Source organism: Lepisosteus platostomus, chromosome 4 (assembly GCF_059453375.1).
Source record: "Lepisosteus platostomus isolate fLepPlt1 chromosome 4, fLepPlt1.hap1, whole genome shotgun sequence".
In the NCBI taxonomy this organism is placed as follows: domain Eukaryota; kingdom Metazoa; phylum Chordata; class Actinopteri; order Semionotiformes; family Lepisosteidae; genus Lepisosteus; species Lepisosteus platostomus.
The window spans coordinates 66,747,266-66,763,840 of NC_142614.1; the positions used below are offsets into that span (position 1 = coordinate 66,747,266).

General features: G+C 37.2%; 2 protein-coding genes across 6 annotated transcripts; one reads left to right on the forward strand and one right to left on the reverse strand.

Moving 5' to 3' along the window:
• Positions 1-742: 742 nt before the first annotated feature.
• On the reverse strand, positions 743-7,170 carry LOC148673642 (stAR-related lipid transfer protein 6-like). 4 transcript variants are annotated; one of them, XM_088630338.1, is made up of 7 exons: positions 6,782-7,170; positions 6,315-6,412; positions 5,843-5,905; positions 5,182-5,308; positions 4,096-4,213; positions 2,562-2,655; positions 743-1,606 (listed from the first exon to the last, which is right to left on the reverse strand). In XM_088630338.1, exons 1-7 carry the CDS (start codon positions 6,860-6,862, stop codon positions 1,462-1,464), a joined length of 726 nt encoding a protein of 241 aa, XP_088486464.1. In that variant the 5' UTR covers positions 6,863-7,170; the 3' UTR covers positions 743-1,461. The 4 variants fall into 4 exon arrangements, with proteins under 4 accessions (XP_088486464.1, XP_088486466.1, XP_088486468.1 ...); XM_088630340.1 differs by having other exon boundaries at positions 6,274-6,412; positions 6,706-7,162; XM_088630342.1 differs by having other exon boundaries at positions 5,856-5,905; positions 6,706-7,148.
• A 164-nt stretch (positions 7,171-7,334) lies between these two features.
• Positions 7,335-14,795, forward strand: c4h18orf54 (chromosome 4 C18orf54 homolog). Of its 2 annotated transcripts, XM_088630334.1 has the most exons (9): positions 7,335-7,448; positions 7,553-7,626; positions 8,016-8,335; positions 8,683-9,546; positions 9,795-9,945; positions 10,683-10,782; positions 13,114-13,260; positions 13,929-13,990; positions 14,552-14,795. In XM_088630334.1, the coding sequence occupies exons 3-9, from the start codon at positions 8,059-8,061 to the stop codon at positions 14,670-14,672; spliced, it is 1,722 nt and encodes a 573-aa protein (XP_088486460.1). In that variant the 5' UTR covers positions 7,335-7,448; positions 7,553-7,626; positions 8,016-8,058; the 3' UTR covers positions 14,673-14,795. The 2 variants fall into 2 exon arrangements, with proteins under 2 accessions (XP_088486460.1, XP_088486461.1); XM_088630335.1 differs by lacking the exon at positions 7,553-7,626 and having other exon boundaries at positions 7,358-7,448.
• The last annotated feature ends 1,780 nt before the right edge of the window (positions 14,796-16,575 follow it).

Sequence of the window (16,575 nt, forward strand, 5' to 3'; positions counted from 1 at the left end):
CATTGATCCCACCAAATAACAAACGGGCCTATTGTGTAGGGTACAGCAACATGCTTGTTTATGACAGGACCTGTCTGAGGATACATATGCATTTGTTGATTTCTAATGGGAAAAACACAGAATGTGAATTTTCTTCACATGCTGCGTTTCTAGCTTGCAGGAAAAGGAATAATGCACGGAGAGAATTCTTCCACACCCTGAACTACCCCCCGCCCTGTTGTGTGGTGGAGATAAGGACAGTTGAAGAGAAGAGAATTTTGGCCCATCTGGCCTGTGTGCTTGTAACTTATTGATCCGAGGATCTCGTCCAGCTGTTTTGTGAAAGGAACCAGGGAACTGGCTTCAACAATATGGCTGACTGGGTAGCTTGTTCCAACCAGGACCCATGAGTGATGTACAGTGAGTTTGGTGTTAAGTTATTAATTCCAGTCTACTTCATTGAACATTGTTACCATCACTATCGGTAAGCTTCTGTTTCACTTCTTACAGTTTGAAATGAAGGTGTATATAACTTTCAATATCTTTCTGAAAATCAGTTTTGATTTTTTTGAGGAGTCTCAGATAAATTTATGTTATACTCTGCAGCATTTCCTTTGTGTTTCTGACGGCGAGGATGAAAAAGAATTATAATTTTATTTTGTAAGGCTCATTTCTTGGAAACAAATGTGTGAAGGTCTTTTAACTGCAGCATCTGATTCGCATTGTGATCCTGTTTTTTTAATACATTCAATCCAAACCTGTATCTTTTTGATCATAAAATATATTTATTGCACAGCATTAAAATGATACTTATGCTTCAAATAAAAAAGAACCAGAGAATACATAAAAGGCAGTAACATGATATCATGTAAAAGTGCAAAACTACAAAGGAAACACGAAGATACGGTTATTTTAAAATTAAAACACCATGTTTTCATTTAAATTAGCATTATCGTTGAGATCCTTTTTTCTATTTTTTTAATCAGGATGTAGACTGGATATAAAATACTAAAATACTCAGGGTAATACACTATCCCAAACTCTTTTAGTGTGGTGGCTTGTATATACTGTCAAATACTGAATGATTATTGCTTTTTAAAATGTTATGATACTTGTTTACAATATGGACTTACCAACAAGTTGACCCAAAATATAATCCTACAGCTATCATATCACCTATGGTATCAAGGAAAGACACTGAAATTAAATGAATTCATAATTTGCTTATTTGAAAACAACACTTTTCCCTTTGTTGCAGAAGTAAAGACATCATTCTGGACACAGACAATACACTGTCAACCACAGCAAATATAAAAAGTTGATTCATTTCATTTGAAAGAAGAAATACCCATTATATGGAACAGAAATGCATCTGCAGAACAAATGAAATCACTCCAGATCATAAATACTATTTTCAGATAAGTTGGACTTCAAAAGGAAGGTTATTTGTTCACCTGAATGCACTTTCATTGTCTTTTATCATCAGCTCAGGGTCTTTATTCCAGTGCGTGTGTCATTGATCAAGTTGATAAGGTTGTTTGGTAAAGCGGACTCCACAATGGACTGTGGCAGCATCCCTCCCAGGTCTGGTTGAATGAACACCACTAGTTTGGAATGGCCTGGACTCCTAAGAATGCAAAGACATGTATAAGGAATCATAACAGACATCATAGAATTTCCCATTTTCAGTGTAATGGACCTATCGGGTAAATACAAAAACAGTCATTTTTCCATGAAACAGAAATGGAAAAACACAGAAAGGAATTAAGTTATTAAATCTGGAAACACGCCATGCGGTTTTCAAAGTTAAAAGTAGCACATACTAGCATTAGACACGTTTTTATTGCTGTGCTATCTCTTTTTATAATTGCATGTTATTTTTGTGCTCACACAACATGATGAAAGAACAAACTGACAGAAATCAGGACTGACTTAAGACCTCAAGAAGCATTATCAGTATTTAAATTTGAAACACTTTGCTCTGTAAGCAGTATTTAAAGAATAGTTTCAATACTCCAGTTTTCATAGCACTTTCAGTATAATGTTCAGTGAATTTCTACTTAATCATGCTTACAGATAAAAAGAATTTGACTTTATAAATGATGTAGTTCTTTGTCCTTAAAATGATACCCACTAAAGAAATACATTCAAGAGGGAAACTGGATCACAAGCCTACTGACAGAAATAAAATGTTTTGTTTTATGATTTGAAAGAGCAGGCACAGTGAACATAATTAAAGAGTGACAATACTACACTGTGTACATGCACTCAAAACATGATTTTAACATGCACTTAAAAAAAGCAGCCACTGAATGAGGAGTATGTTTTGATAAACCTATAAACAGCTTACCTATGAATAACAAATGTGATGCACAATGAAATTATAATATGTCACTTTTTATGCATGGAAGAAAAGCACTCTGTTTTATATCTGGTAATAAGGTTTCAAACTCTTCTACACTGTTGAAACTAAGGTAGAAACTAAGGTTTCTACTCTGTACATAAAAAAAGCACCTGAGTGTTTTCCAAGCACGGAAGTATAAAAACAAAGGGCAGAAAGGGCAGAAGCAAGATATATTTACTTCGGTAGCGGTGTGCACACATATCCACAAGGGTTGTTGTGTCCTCTGATGTGAGCAGGAGAAGGAGGGCACTGTGCGTAATCAACACTAACAGCTAAAAACAAAAGCACGGGTCAAGGAATTATTACAGTATCTATACACAAGACATGGAAAGAACCAAGACTAGAGAGAACTAATTCCTGCTGTGTCTTATGAGGTTTGGCTTAAATATGGTCATTGTCTGACCATGGTTTATTTGATAGGGGTTTGTAAAAGCCTGCAGTGCAGAAAAAGTTCATTCATGGCAAGCACTTCTTGCACTGCACTGTTTTTTTTTCAATCTGTTAAATTCAGCAAATAAATAGTAAAGCTAAATTTTATTGCATTAAAATTTGCAGAAATCAAGTTTTATGTTTGTTTGCTGCAGAGGTTGTGTTAATAATAATAATTGCTTACACTTATATAGCGCTTTTCTGGACACTCCACTCAAAGCGCTTTACAGGTAATGGGATCCCCTCCACAACCACCAATGTGCAGCCCCACCTGGATGATGCGACGGCAGCCATAGTGCGCCAGAATGCTCACCACACACCAGCTCTCAGTGGGGAGGAGAGCAGAGAAATGAAGCCAATTCATAGAGGGGGATTATTAGGAGGCCATGATTGGTAAGGGCCAATGGGAAATTTGGCCAGGACGCTGGGGTTACACCCTTACTCTTTACAAGAAATGCCCTGGGATTTTTAATGACCACAGAGTCAGGACCTCGGTTTTACGTCTCATCCGAAGGACGGCGCCTGTTTACAGTATAGTGTCCCCATCACTATACTGGGGCATTAGGACCCACATGGACCGGAAGGTGAGCGCCCCCTGCTGGCGCCACTAACGCCTCTTCCAGCAGCAACCTTAGTTTTTCCCAGGAGGTCTCTCATCCAGGTACTGACAAGGCTCACACCTGCTTAGCTTCAGTGGGTTGCCAGTTGTGAGTTGCAGAGTGATATGGCTGCTGGCAACTTATTTTAACTTATTTTCACTTGGAAAATCAACAAAACATGTAATTTGGCCAGGGGTGCCCAAACTTTTGCATACAACTGTATAAATGGCTACTTTCAAGGGGTTTATTGTAATTATTTCATTGATTTTTCTGTTTAAATAAAGGTTTAAAATATAACTACTAAACTATTTTTGTATAAAAAATGCTGAAAACCTTCTATCCACTACCATCTTATTCTGAAAAGGCCACACCCAGCATTTCAAAAAGTAAGAGTATCTAAGAGGCTTTAGCGTTACAGGTCAAGTATCTAACTTAGAGATCAAACAACAGTCATGCAAAAAGATGATTGTTTATTCTTACTTAGAGGAATTAAAATTGCACTAAATGTGTATTGAAACCAAGAGCATTACTCATGTTTCTAATGCCTTTATTTATACTTGTATCTTAAAACAGCACCAGGGAGGACTGTGAATTGTATGGCTTGATTAAAGCAAGCAGAGACACATTATGAATAGTTAACTTTTAAGGCAGTTATCGTTTAAAAGATTCATATAAACTACTTACAGTTGGTTGTTATAATTCCTTCTTCATATCTTTTCACTCTTATGAGATCAACAAAGTCCCGGGAGGAAATCAGACCCATTCCATAACTGTGGGTTACTGTGTGACAAATTGCAGTGTTCTGTGAAAAATGATTTATGTCAGTAAGGCACACAGAGAGAACAACGTGGTTTAGCCAAGGATGTCTAAGAATAGATTGTGTATTGACAAATAATTATTTAAATTTTTCTTTAATTTATAAAGTATATAACAATGAGTTATTGGGACACCAACATTTAAAATCTTGGATTATTACAGTTAATCCTATGAGTGCATCACAGGGTGGACCATCATTTGCCATCAGGGGTGTTCACTGTCTAGCCTTGCAAGATGTTTGAGCCGTACAGCCCATCAGTATCGGTAATAGAAGATAATCTGGAAGACTACACATCATGACTCCTCACCAAGATAAATAAGTGGGTAGGTCCATGTGTGATTTTCTGGGCATTAGTTTGTAGTTCCTACAAGATTCCACTTGCAGTGACTGATGACAACCTCACTGCACAGCTCTCCACTGATCCAGTGACCTCACTTGTTTCTGGTTTTGTGAGCTCCTGATAGGACGTCACTCCAGTATGCCAATATACTTTCTAATGCTGCTTGTGTAACAACAATGGCTTTGTTTGTGAGACAGGGATATGACACTATGGTGCGGCTGCCCTATTCGCTAGCCTTGAGAATCACTGAGCACTTGTAGGGTGAGGTGGGATGATGTATGGTATCTAGGGCACCATGACCAGTGAACTGATTTCTAGGCTCTGTGAGACGAAAGGGACAGAATCCCCCAAGACAAGCCAGCCCCTACATCCTGGTGCAAAGCATGTGCTACAGATGTACAGCTTATGTTGCTTCCAATGATATTAACATACAGGCTAGTCAGAAGATTGAATTGACCTACTATATGTCATGTCGATTCAATAACACACGCTACAAAAATGATTTGTCATTTTTCTGATTATCACTTTGGGAATTTTTTGCAGTTATAATCACATTTTTTTTAATGCTCTTAATATATACACTATAGTTTTTTTCAGCATTCACAATTTTTACCTCATCAATTCTCTCTAAGAGTGTGTAAGACTTGAGTGCTTTATCCCAGCGTATCCTGTATTCTGGTAGATACATGAAGGGAATGATGTTATCAGGTGTATCCTCTACTATACCCTCAGCACGGTACCTGTAATCAGACATAAAATGTGCAGAACAATTCAGCCATTCTGACAAAGTAAACTCTTAATGTACAGTGAATATGTGATCACCTGGACTGTTGACTGAACCTATCTTTCACAAATGATTTTAAGAAAAAAAGGGACTGCCAATTTTTGATTGTCTATAACAGCATAATCTGTCTGGTGCAGAAGCAGATACAGTAATATTTCCTTTGTATTAAGGTGTACATTGTTAGACATGTAACCTTGTACTTCTTGCAGCATTGTTTAAACACACTGAAACATTTTAGTATAAAACCAGACAATTAGCACACACAACAGATCTTACCAATGTAGTGTTTGTGGGGGGGTGGAGGAGTTAACTAGGCCATTAAAAGAAAAATCTTTCTTCTAATTCCCCAAAATACTCCATCTATCTCTCCCTTATAAACAGCAGTTTTAGAAATACTTGAGATGATACACCCTCTACACCTGGCTATCCTCTGCATACTATAAACCTGAGAGTGACCCTTCCCATGTGAAAATGGACCTTTAAGATTCACCTGAAAAACTTACAATTTTCCTCTGTATTCACCGGAAGGCTTCCATGACACTGTGACATTCCTCTGTAACAGCACAGTTAGACAACACTGCTCAGTGATAACATCAGAACATCTTAAGAAAACTACAGTGAAATGGATAAATAATAGAAAACGAATAATAACTAAACTGCAGGAAACCTAAAATTACCATTCTAAAAGCTGCCATTTACAGGCATATGCAGAACAGATTATGCAGTGAGGTTTCTGAAGAAATTTGATGCATATCATGTTTAGTCTGCAAGACCGTCACTCCGCAGGTAACACTGACGAGAAAAAAGTCCCTTCTATGAAGGAACATTTTAGCTCAGCAAATCAGACTTTTTATAGTGTCATTGTTTCAGTACCATTGTCTGTCATCACCAATATTCATTGTTTTCAAAAGGATACACTACCTGAATTTATATTGCCATTGAATGTAACATGGAATCCTTACTGAATTTTTTGCCACTGTCCAACCAGACACATCTTGATTGTATGACCATATCTTCTGGGCAAGTTCTTCTGCTGACTGATGGTAATCCATTCCTTAATCTGAAAAAGAAAAAAAATATTAAAAATACCTGGTGCGATTTGCAACCACCTATCGTTTTGAAGCTATTCATGGCTTTTAGTGCTTGTGTTTTACACTGCTATCGAAAACAAAATTAAAATCACATATAAAAAAAACCTACTAAGCAACGTATAGCGTGTTTAAGTGAACTGAACTCGACCCAAAGCCAAATGTTTCGAGACAGTTCAATTTACATGAACAAAAATTGCGAAAAATAGACACAAGAGTATCAGTATTATCCCAATCAATAAGTTCCTATATTTCATATTATTACCTGGACTTTTGACTCTTACAATTACGCAAAAAGCCAAGAGTTTTCCTTCAAATTGCTCTTGTACTTAATGTTTTACCTCGATGTGAAGCGTAAAATGTACAAGAAAACAAACTCTACTACTCCATACTATCCCCGTGGCCAACCAGACACAGGTCATATGTATACGTGGAAATGCAGAGGAAAAATCGATTATTGTCCATATTTTCGTTCTTTTTTAATCTGAGCACATAAAATAGGAATCTAATTTCTGTTATATACCTAATATGTGCTTATTTTAAATAGACTACCTTGCACAATATCTGTATCTATATTTCACCAAACCAAGCTAATTCGCCTAAATCCATTAAATAAATTAAATAAGGTTAATCATAAAACTTATGCAATGCATTATTAATACATTGTCCGTTTTCTCTCTCGGGTACAATTAATTCAGGTTGCCGAATCTTCAATTATTATAGAATTAGAAATAATACACCAATAACTATACAATCTAAAGCAGTTCTAAAATTCACATCCCACTATTTTTATTTTTACCTATTTCTTTATAAGTGACTTTAGCAGTATCTATGAAAACTCATGGAACATTTTTAGTTGGCCTGAGATTTCCAGAATTGACTTTTTCTGCCTGAAATCGACGTGATAGGTAGTCGATTTCCTAGGGTGGCGGAAGTCTGCGTTTACATCAGTTAGAGAAGTGTGCAAGAGGAAATAATGTATTTTGAAATCTGATTTTAAAAATGGAGGTAAAACGAGTCAATTTTAATTAAAGAAGTTTTTATATATTAAATATATATATGTATATATTAAACATGTTTTGCGTTTCTTTGTTTTTTTTAATGATTGGAAGCATTTCAACAGCCTGTCTGAAGCTGCTGTATGGTTCTTCTGAACTGTCGACGCGGGAATTATGGAACTGCATATGTAAATACTGTATTTAAATGCTTTTATTTTTGCTAATGTGTAGTCCGTGTCTTTTGTGACAGTGAAAATAGCATAACCTAAACTTCACTTTATTAAGACGACATTCTTTAACTTAACAAATTGCGGAATTTAATAAAGGCACCTTTTTATTTGTCCTTTGAGCTTCCAAAAGATATTTTACTAAAATTAAGTTGCCGTGATAGTACAAAAAAAGTTTATTCATAAACCAGTTCACAGTAAAAAGGGTTGTGTGGTGGAATTTTTCCCTGTGGTTCTCATTAAAAATTTAAGTCTTAAGGTTAGCACTGACTGACCTGTCCTAACCCTAAGAAAAACAGTCAGCATTTGAACCCAATGTGTATATGAATACAGTGTTGTTGTTTTTAAAGGCTAGGATAAGATGAGAAGCTCTTTGAAAGCTCTGCAGATAGGATGAGTGTGGCTGACAGCCTCTACTCCCCCGAATCCACTGTCACATCACTGCTGGCAAGCTCTGGATACCTGAGGAGCTCTCTGCACACAGACGCCTCCCATCCCTCCATCACGTACAAAGACAGGCGGTATGGGTCGGCCACTGAGGCCCTGGACGCCTACATTAAAGACTTCGAGAGGAGCCAGGGCACTGCGGATCAAGCCAAAGAGGAACATCAGCTGAGCAAGGACGCTGTCAGCCATGTGTTGTCAAGACCAAGGTTCAGGAACAAGGATGGTAAGCTGGAATGCGATTGTTTTCTTTCAAATTTGAAGTGTTTATGCATAAAAAAAAATAGAGATGTAATATTTGAACTTCCTATCTCCTTTCGCTTCAGTGTGACTTTTGCCAGGACATCTATCAAAGGGATTTTTAAATAAAATATAGACTAGCATTGACAAACACAAGGCAGAAAAAGGCTTTAGGTGAATGTTTTTGGAAAATGTGAAAAATTTGGGCAACAACATATTCATTTTCTTGTTGTGTTGGGGAAAAAGACAAATGAAGTTCTTGATCCTATTAAGTCTGAACTGTTTTTTTAGACTTCTGTTGTAGCAACCGTTCTCTGTGTTCTTTCTCTTCAGTTCTTAAAGAGAAGCTGTCAGAAAAGGAGCTGGATTTTCTGGATCTTCCCATTGACAGTCGTCGCACCAGAGACCCAGACCTTCTCAGTCTCACCACAGATGACCTCCTGGTCCTCCCCCCAGATGGCTCACTGCCGATTACCCGGACCTCTGTATTTTTGTCACGATCTGGACGACAGCATCCAGATGCCTTTTCCCATTCTAGGTCCGGTATGAGATCCTGCGCTGACCCCAGTCACACATCAAGGACATCTAATGGGGTCTTAGTGAAGGACACTTACATGCACCAGAAGAAGGCTGTAAGAAATCAAGAGCTTCAGGACTTTCTGTGTACACAGTCAGGTCACACAACTACTACATATGAGAAACACAAACTATTCCTCTCAACTCATCTTAACTTGGAGAAAAGGAAACTCAACACCAACTCTGCCCATAATTATCCCAGGTGGCTGACTAGCCAGAAGTCAGAAATGGATTTTTCGGGGATTACTAGTGTCCCAGACATGAAATACCCTGCGTGGTTGAAGGACTGTGACCTTGCTTCAGACCTGAGCGGCAATGATGAAGCTGTGAAAGAGGTCAGGCAGAGTCTCTGTCATACACAGAGGCCCACCACCCAGCCCAAAATCCCATCTTGGCTTGAAGAGTTGGAAGCTTCTTATTATGAACTACAGCAAAATACAGATGACCGTCTGAGGGCAACCAGTGAGTCTGTGCGACGAATTGGACTACAGAAGAATGACTGTACTGTCTTTAAGGAAGAGGCAGGTCAGAATTCACTGCCTGAATTGAGGGAAGCATTTGCTGGACATCTGGCTTCTGAAGAGACAAGAAGAATTGCCAATTATGATGAGCCCTTCAGAGGTACAGTAAGAGAGAAAGTAAATTTACAGCAGCTCATGTGAATTTTTCTTTCAGAGAATAGTTCATTGGGTTTTTTTTGCTAAAGGACACCCAGATACTGGAAGCAGGATACATATATTAAAATAAGGCTGAAATAAAAGTTCACTTATTTACACAGTGTTCGTTTTTATATAATTCTTTAAACTGCTTATAAGTCTTGTAATAAAAGTCTAGTTGAGGTTTTTGTTGTTGTTGTTTTTTTTTTTCAGATGACAAGATAGAGTTACTTATCCAGAAAGCTGAGAAGGCTCTGGCATCCCCATCTCTGGGGCTGAGCCGTTCTGAGAAAGAACATGGAAGCCCAGAGACTGAAGAGGTGCTGGATGCAGATCGCTCCTGGGATAATCCCACCATCTCTTTGTTAGTGTGTCTTCCATTGTATTCAGATCGTATTTATCATTGATTTAAATCCTTCTTTGAATCTTCTTATGGAATCTTAAGTCTACAGAATGAACTCTTTTGCAAAACAGAGAGAAATAGACTATACAATGCGGCCCTATGTGAAGCAGTGTGGAGTAGCAGTTAAGTGCTCTCGACTTGTAATTGAAAGGTTGTTGGTTACAATCCTGCCTAGTACTCTGCTGTTGTGCCCTTGAGCAAGGTACTCCACAGGGATTGCACCAATATAGTGCCAATTTAAATAAGTGCTATCCAGGTGTCATTGTAAATTTTTCCTCAACTGACTTGTGAGGTTAAATAAAGATTTGTTATTATTGAAGTAATACCCAGAACTACTCAGCAACAAAAAGAGCAAGATGAGCGAAATGGTCTCTTCTTGTTTGAATTCCTTGATATATTTTATTGTTCTGTATTCATCGATCACAGCTTTCTCTCTTCTTTGTCAGTTTTTCAATCAAGTTCAGATTGACGATATCACTAGTAATAGTGCAGAGATTTTCAATGATACAGTTGTAAATAAGAAATACCATGTATTTTAGCACTGTTATTAAGGTCTAACCATTTAAATATATACAATTGGATCTTCGTGCTAAATCTGCAAGTTACTTTTATACAAGTCTAGATTCCTGCAAAAAAGCACCCCCTGTTGTTAATATGTGCCATTGAAAACTGAGCTGTATTCTTTCCTCTTCTTATAGTAAGACTCCAGTGCCAGTAGGGGAGGCTGAAGAACTTCTAAATCCTACTGAAACAGCAAGAAGCAAGCTCATGGATAACTATATGTCTGACTGCAGAGAGGTTTGTCAAAATATACTTCTAAAGATAAATATAGGGAGTCTAACCTAATTTTCCCATTACAACATTAGTATGCTTAACCTTAAGCAAGGTTGGAAGTGACTAGGTCTCTTTTACTAAGGTTCTCATGTATTTTTATTATCTAATATGGTGAATTTATTCTATATAAAATGAGTAACAAAGTAATTCCATTTATATAGTCAGAAAACACTTTCTAGTTGTTTTGGTTGGTATCCATAAATGGGGATATTGCTGATAAAGGAAAAGGCAGGACATTTCATCTTGCAACTGACGACTTTTTAACACATTTTTCTCCTGTTCAAGATGAATGAATGACAAAACAGAAAGTCCATAGATTATAATGGAGAAAGAATGCCCATAGCCTATAATGGAACAGAAATTAAAACAGCGCCAATGCTATAATCCCTAACTCAGAGTTAATCAAATGTAAAGAAAGAGTCAAAATCAGGATAAGGAGGTGTGCCTCGAAAATAATTATATTTTGGGGTAGATAGGTAGCGTGTGTTGAAATTTGCAAAAGACAAGCAGCAAAACAAGAAAGAAATGGAGAAACATTGCTTGTTGGCTTTTGAATGCAAAGCAGCCAATCAGCCGATAAAGAGGAGTGGCAATTAGCAGCTCTGACAGGAGTCACAGTGTCACGTTATTGTAGGTCTTCCCCAAAATTAGAAACAAGTACAAAACATTGTCTACAAAGAAACAGAACAGAAAACAGCACATTTCCTCAGCCTGCATGAATTAGCTGTGCATTGGAAAGACTCTGTATGGAACATTATTACCCAGATCTGCTTGTTTCATTTGGCTCTCGTGAGTGAGGCTCAAGCCCTCATTGACAGGAGTAAAAATTATCTCTCTCTTCCACAAAATATGATACCACCTTTAATCTTGATGGTTACTACTTATCACCTTATGTGATTTGCAATGCATCTTTAATTAGGGATTCAGTGTTTTCTGTTGCATTTTTTGTGCATTAAATAAATTCAAAAGATATCATGGAAATTCTGAGAGAGAAATTTTGCAGCACCTAGATGGTGACCAAGTACATGCCATACCTTTAGTTACTGACAGAGATAGAGGATATTTGTAGAAATTCAGCAAACTTATTCACAACTTTTACAAAATCTTATAATTTCAGATGAAGGAAATTGGATCAAGCAGCACGGTGATTTAAAGAATGACACAAAAGTGTTAAAAGATCACGTAAAGCAATTCATCAATAGCTCTTCATTGTCTTCTTTTCAAGAATTGTATAGCACTTTTTTTGTCATTTTAGCTTTCAGCAGTACTTCGACAAACAACTTAAGAGGTTCCGCATGCTATTTCAGCATGTTGCACAATGTGTTACTAAGAAATGTGCTTGCTTCCAAAACAACATAGCAGCTTCCTACAATATCAGTGAAAGCACACACAAAGTCTAACTGGAACAGCGTGTCTATTGACAGCATGGTGCTGGCAATGTTTTACATGCAAACATACTACATTCTACATTCATCAGTTTAGTACATATTTCTTTTTTTCTGGTTTTCCTGGCCCGTCATTGTGTAGAAAAGAAATGGCATTCCTTGTTATTTCACTTTTATTTTGTAAAATAGAATATTTGCTAGAAACTGTATTTTGGGTTTTAAGATTTGACAGCAGGGATCATAATCTTAGATCTGTTTTTTTTTTCTTTTTGCTCCATTATAGTCTTTGAGCATTCCTTGTCCACTGTATTCCATTTTGTTATTTGTTTTAGTCTGTCCCCCCAAAAGGAAAGGTGGCCCATTTAGTAGTTAGTAAGTAATTTATTCAGGGATCTCATCCAGCCCTTTCTTTGAAGAAGCCAAAGTTGAAATCGGCTTTCAGACACGTGGCTGGGTAGCCTCTTCTACACACCCACAATCCTTTGGCTGAAGAAGTGGCTCTTATTACTGAGTGGAACTTGCACTTAGTTTCCACTTGGGCCTCCTGGTTCATCATCATCATCATCATCATCATCATCATCATCATCATCATCATCATCATCATCATCATCATCATCATCATCTTAATGCATGTTTGAAGAGCTTTCTCAGAGAGAGACAAAATATTTGCCATTAGTTGTAATAATAACATAATAACTAATAACAGTTTAATGCATCATACAGTATAGAACGTATTATAAATTGGGAAGTTTGAAAGGTTGTATGAGGAACGGGTTATACAGTATTAATACTCCAGTTGAACACTAGTACTACAGTGTTCAATTCTAAAGTTTTGACTTCACATGAATGATGACCATGGGGCTGGAAGAATCTGATGTTTTATTTCTAATGATCTGTTCTCTAATTAAAGGTTACAGGTTCCTCTTCATCAGGTTACAGCAGCAGGAAGCATCCCGGGCCTGTAGAGGCACTGAAGCACATGCTGTTCAGCTTGCAGGCTGTGGAGCAGCGTGTCAGCCAAGAACACACAGGCCAGCACCAACAGGACAATTCCAAGGTAAGGACCTCTGGGACAAATCGGTGCATTGCATTTCCTTGTTGTGTAGAAAATAAATAAGATACTCCTTGCTAATAGAGGTGGAGTAAATTTACAGGAAGAGATACCTTCTTTAAATAATCTAAGCACACTTTGTTATTCTCTGTTAAATCACAATGCTTTGTACAGTTTATATTTGTTATCACCTATTGCATGTTTTTGTTTCAGTAGAAAGCCCATGGTGCAAATACTGCATCTTACACCAGAGGCTGAAGAAGCTAATCTGAGCATCTCAGTCACACAGATTGCATTCTGTTTGTGTAATTGTCTGGCCCTTTTGGAGAGCAGTGTAGTTAGCAAACACTCGTCCTCCAGTCTCCTGCTTCTTGTTTTTTCTTCTTCTTTATTTCTAGGTGTTCGCAGTCTGCTTAGAAAATTAGTAAGTTAGTTAATGCAGATTATCCTAGGTATATGGTACTGTTGGAATTACATGTCTTCTGAGCCCCATTTGTGTCATGCTGTAGGAGATGGAGCTGTTCTAAGGCTTATATTTTCTATGCCTTTTCTGACTTCCTTTTTTTGTATGAACAGGCAGGAGGATTTTTGTCTGTCACAATATTAAAGTTCCTTTGGTATCAACCGTCAACTGTGAAAATAACCACAAAAGTGAAATCTTTATCTTTATATAGATTAACTCCAAACCAACACTGGAGAATTATGAAACAGCTCTGGGTAGTCAGTCTTTGCAGAGGTAAGAGCTATATATTCTCTGCATTTATCATATTTTGATGAGATTGTACTAAAAATATACGATTCCATCATTACTATTTTAGCACATTCTTGCATAAATTTAGATTTTAGTTTAATAGATTTATATTGTTCATATATTGGTATCTTAGTGTTCATTCAGGTAATTGTTTTCTTCAGTTGCAATATTTTGTGAGTTGTGAACAAGTTGTGAATTTGAAATTGCTCCTTTTTTGTTCCTTTAAGCCTCAGGACAGTACAAAAACACTTTTTATTCCAATCAGGATTTGCTTAGTGAGGGAGAATAAATGTCAGTCATTTAACCCAAGGAGAGGGTTAACTTTGACTTGCACATCAAATGTAAGTAGAGATGACACTGGACCTATGGAATCCAGTCCTCAAACAAATTAGTCTCATTTATCAGTCTTCGACAACAAACTGTATTGGTGGAACAGACATTCTATTCTACAGCATAATAATACCTTTAATTACATATTTATTATATCTACTGCAGAGAACTGACTTCTCATAACATGACTCCTGAATAAAAAATGTGTGGTTGCAGGGCCTTGTACCATTTGGGAAGACTGAAGAACCTTGTTGACGATATGAAGGAAAAGGAGGAAGACGACGAGCTGGTTCAGAATGAGAATCACTTCGACTTTGAGGATACTAAAAAACCTTAAACACTGTCAAAGAGAAAATATATTTTTCGGGAAGTTTTTTGCACTTTTTAACAAACTTTCTATCTTTGCCACAGTAAGCTTGATATTCAAGAGCTAACAATAAAACTGTATTTTTAGTGATTATATATGTGATTTTTTACAACTTGATATAAATAAAGTTTGTGTAAAGTGGTACAGCGGTTAGTATTGGCATCTGGCAGTACTGTGGTCCTGTGTTAAATTTCTGAACCTTCGGCTGCTATATGCATGGCGATTGTGTTTACGTGGGTTTCTTCTAGGTGCTCTGCTTTCCTCCCACACTTCAAAGACATACCAGTAGGTTAATTGGATTCTGTGAGAATTTGGCACAGGTGCGAATAGGTGTATTTGTGCGTGCCCTGACATAGACTGGCTTCCTATCCAGGGTGTATCCTGCCTTGTGCCTGTTGCTTTGGCTAGACTGGCTAAATGGATAGACTCCGTTTCCCTGCAGCAATGCATTGGATCAAGTAGTTCGTGGATGGCTAAATTAAATTTGTTAGTTTCCAAATTTACATTTTTTTTTTCATTGTGGGAAGAAAAATGAGAGACACTTGTTTTTGCCTTCATACACCAATCTATAACCTTAATTTGGAGTCACCAGATGTTAGACAACTGACCTTATTCCTGCATAATAAAAAAGAAAGCTGCACACAGATCATCCATATAAACCTTTATACTATCTGCCAATTTGAGTAACAGTGTTACTCACAACAGCTACACCAAAATTAAATCCATTAAAGCAATAATGCAGCTCTGATTGAAAACACTGCAAGCTTACAGGCACCAGGCACAAGGCAGATTGCAAAAGTCACTGTGGTAACCCATGGGCAGGAGGTCTAGAGCAGCTTAAGTCACTGCAGATCTGAGGACTACTCTGGGGATGGTATTTGCTAATGGTCTAGCCCAGGCTCTGGACTAATGGAGCTCATTCTGCAATCCTTCACTGGTTGAGCAACTCTGGGCAATTTTTAAAATGAACCTATACATTGCCTTTAACAAAGTTAACCCCGTATAAGATGTGGAGAATTGTAGCAGGACAGATGTTCTAATCTGTTTTGTATTTAGATATGACAAGCATCAGTGCACAATCTAGCATGGAGTAGCTTTCGAGTATTTAGTTATGGCTTGTTACAGATAAACGTAAGTTGAATCATTAACCTCCTATGAGTTTGACAAAAATGTGTCTCACTAGGTCTGTCAATTGTTTTTCTTTCCCGTTTATGGCCTCTAATTCAGCCACATGTATTTTTGGGTCAATCAGCAATGTTGACACTGGATTGGTGCAGTTTTTGTACGTTCTTAATGGCAGATTTGATAAAGCCCTCTCAGGTTGCTAGGGGATCGTTTATGAATAGCAGTTGAAGTTTTTCCACAGATTTGTAATAAGATGCAAGAACTGAATGGGCCATTCAAGGCCATTCACTTTCTTAAGGGTCAGTGTAGCACTTGGCCTTAAGCTTTATCCTGCTGAAAAGTGAATCCTCATCTCAGTTTTTTAACATACTAAAACACTTTTTCCTCTAGTATTTGCCTGCTCTTTATTACTGTCCATTACAGGCAGTCTCTATTACATGTCACCCTATTATATGTAATTTTGCACTAAAAAAGTCACAAATAAATTGAGGAAAGTGACATAAAAATTTCCCGCACTTATGTCATTTTTGAAGACATCCAACACCAGCAATTTTCTTTTTGATTCATGAAATATGTTGTTCTGGAAATGAAAAAATATTGTAAAGAGCAAAATCACATTTAATGTATATACCTGTGTCTGAACTATATCTTGGTGATGTGTCCCAAGCTAATTCCATTATTTATTACAGATATTAATTCCCCTTTGTAAGTAATTTTGCTATAAGTTGCATTATTTAGGAACGTAACA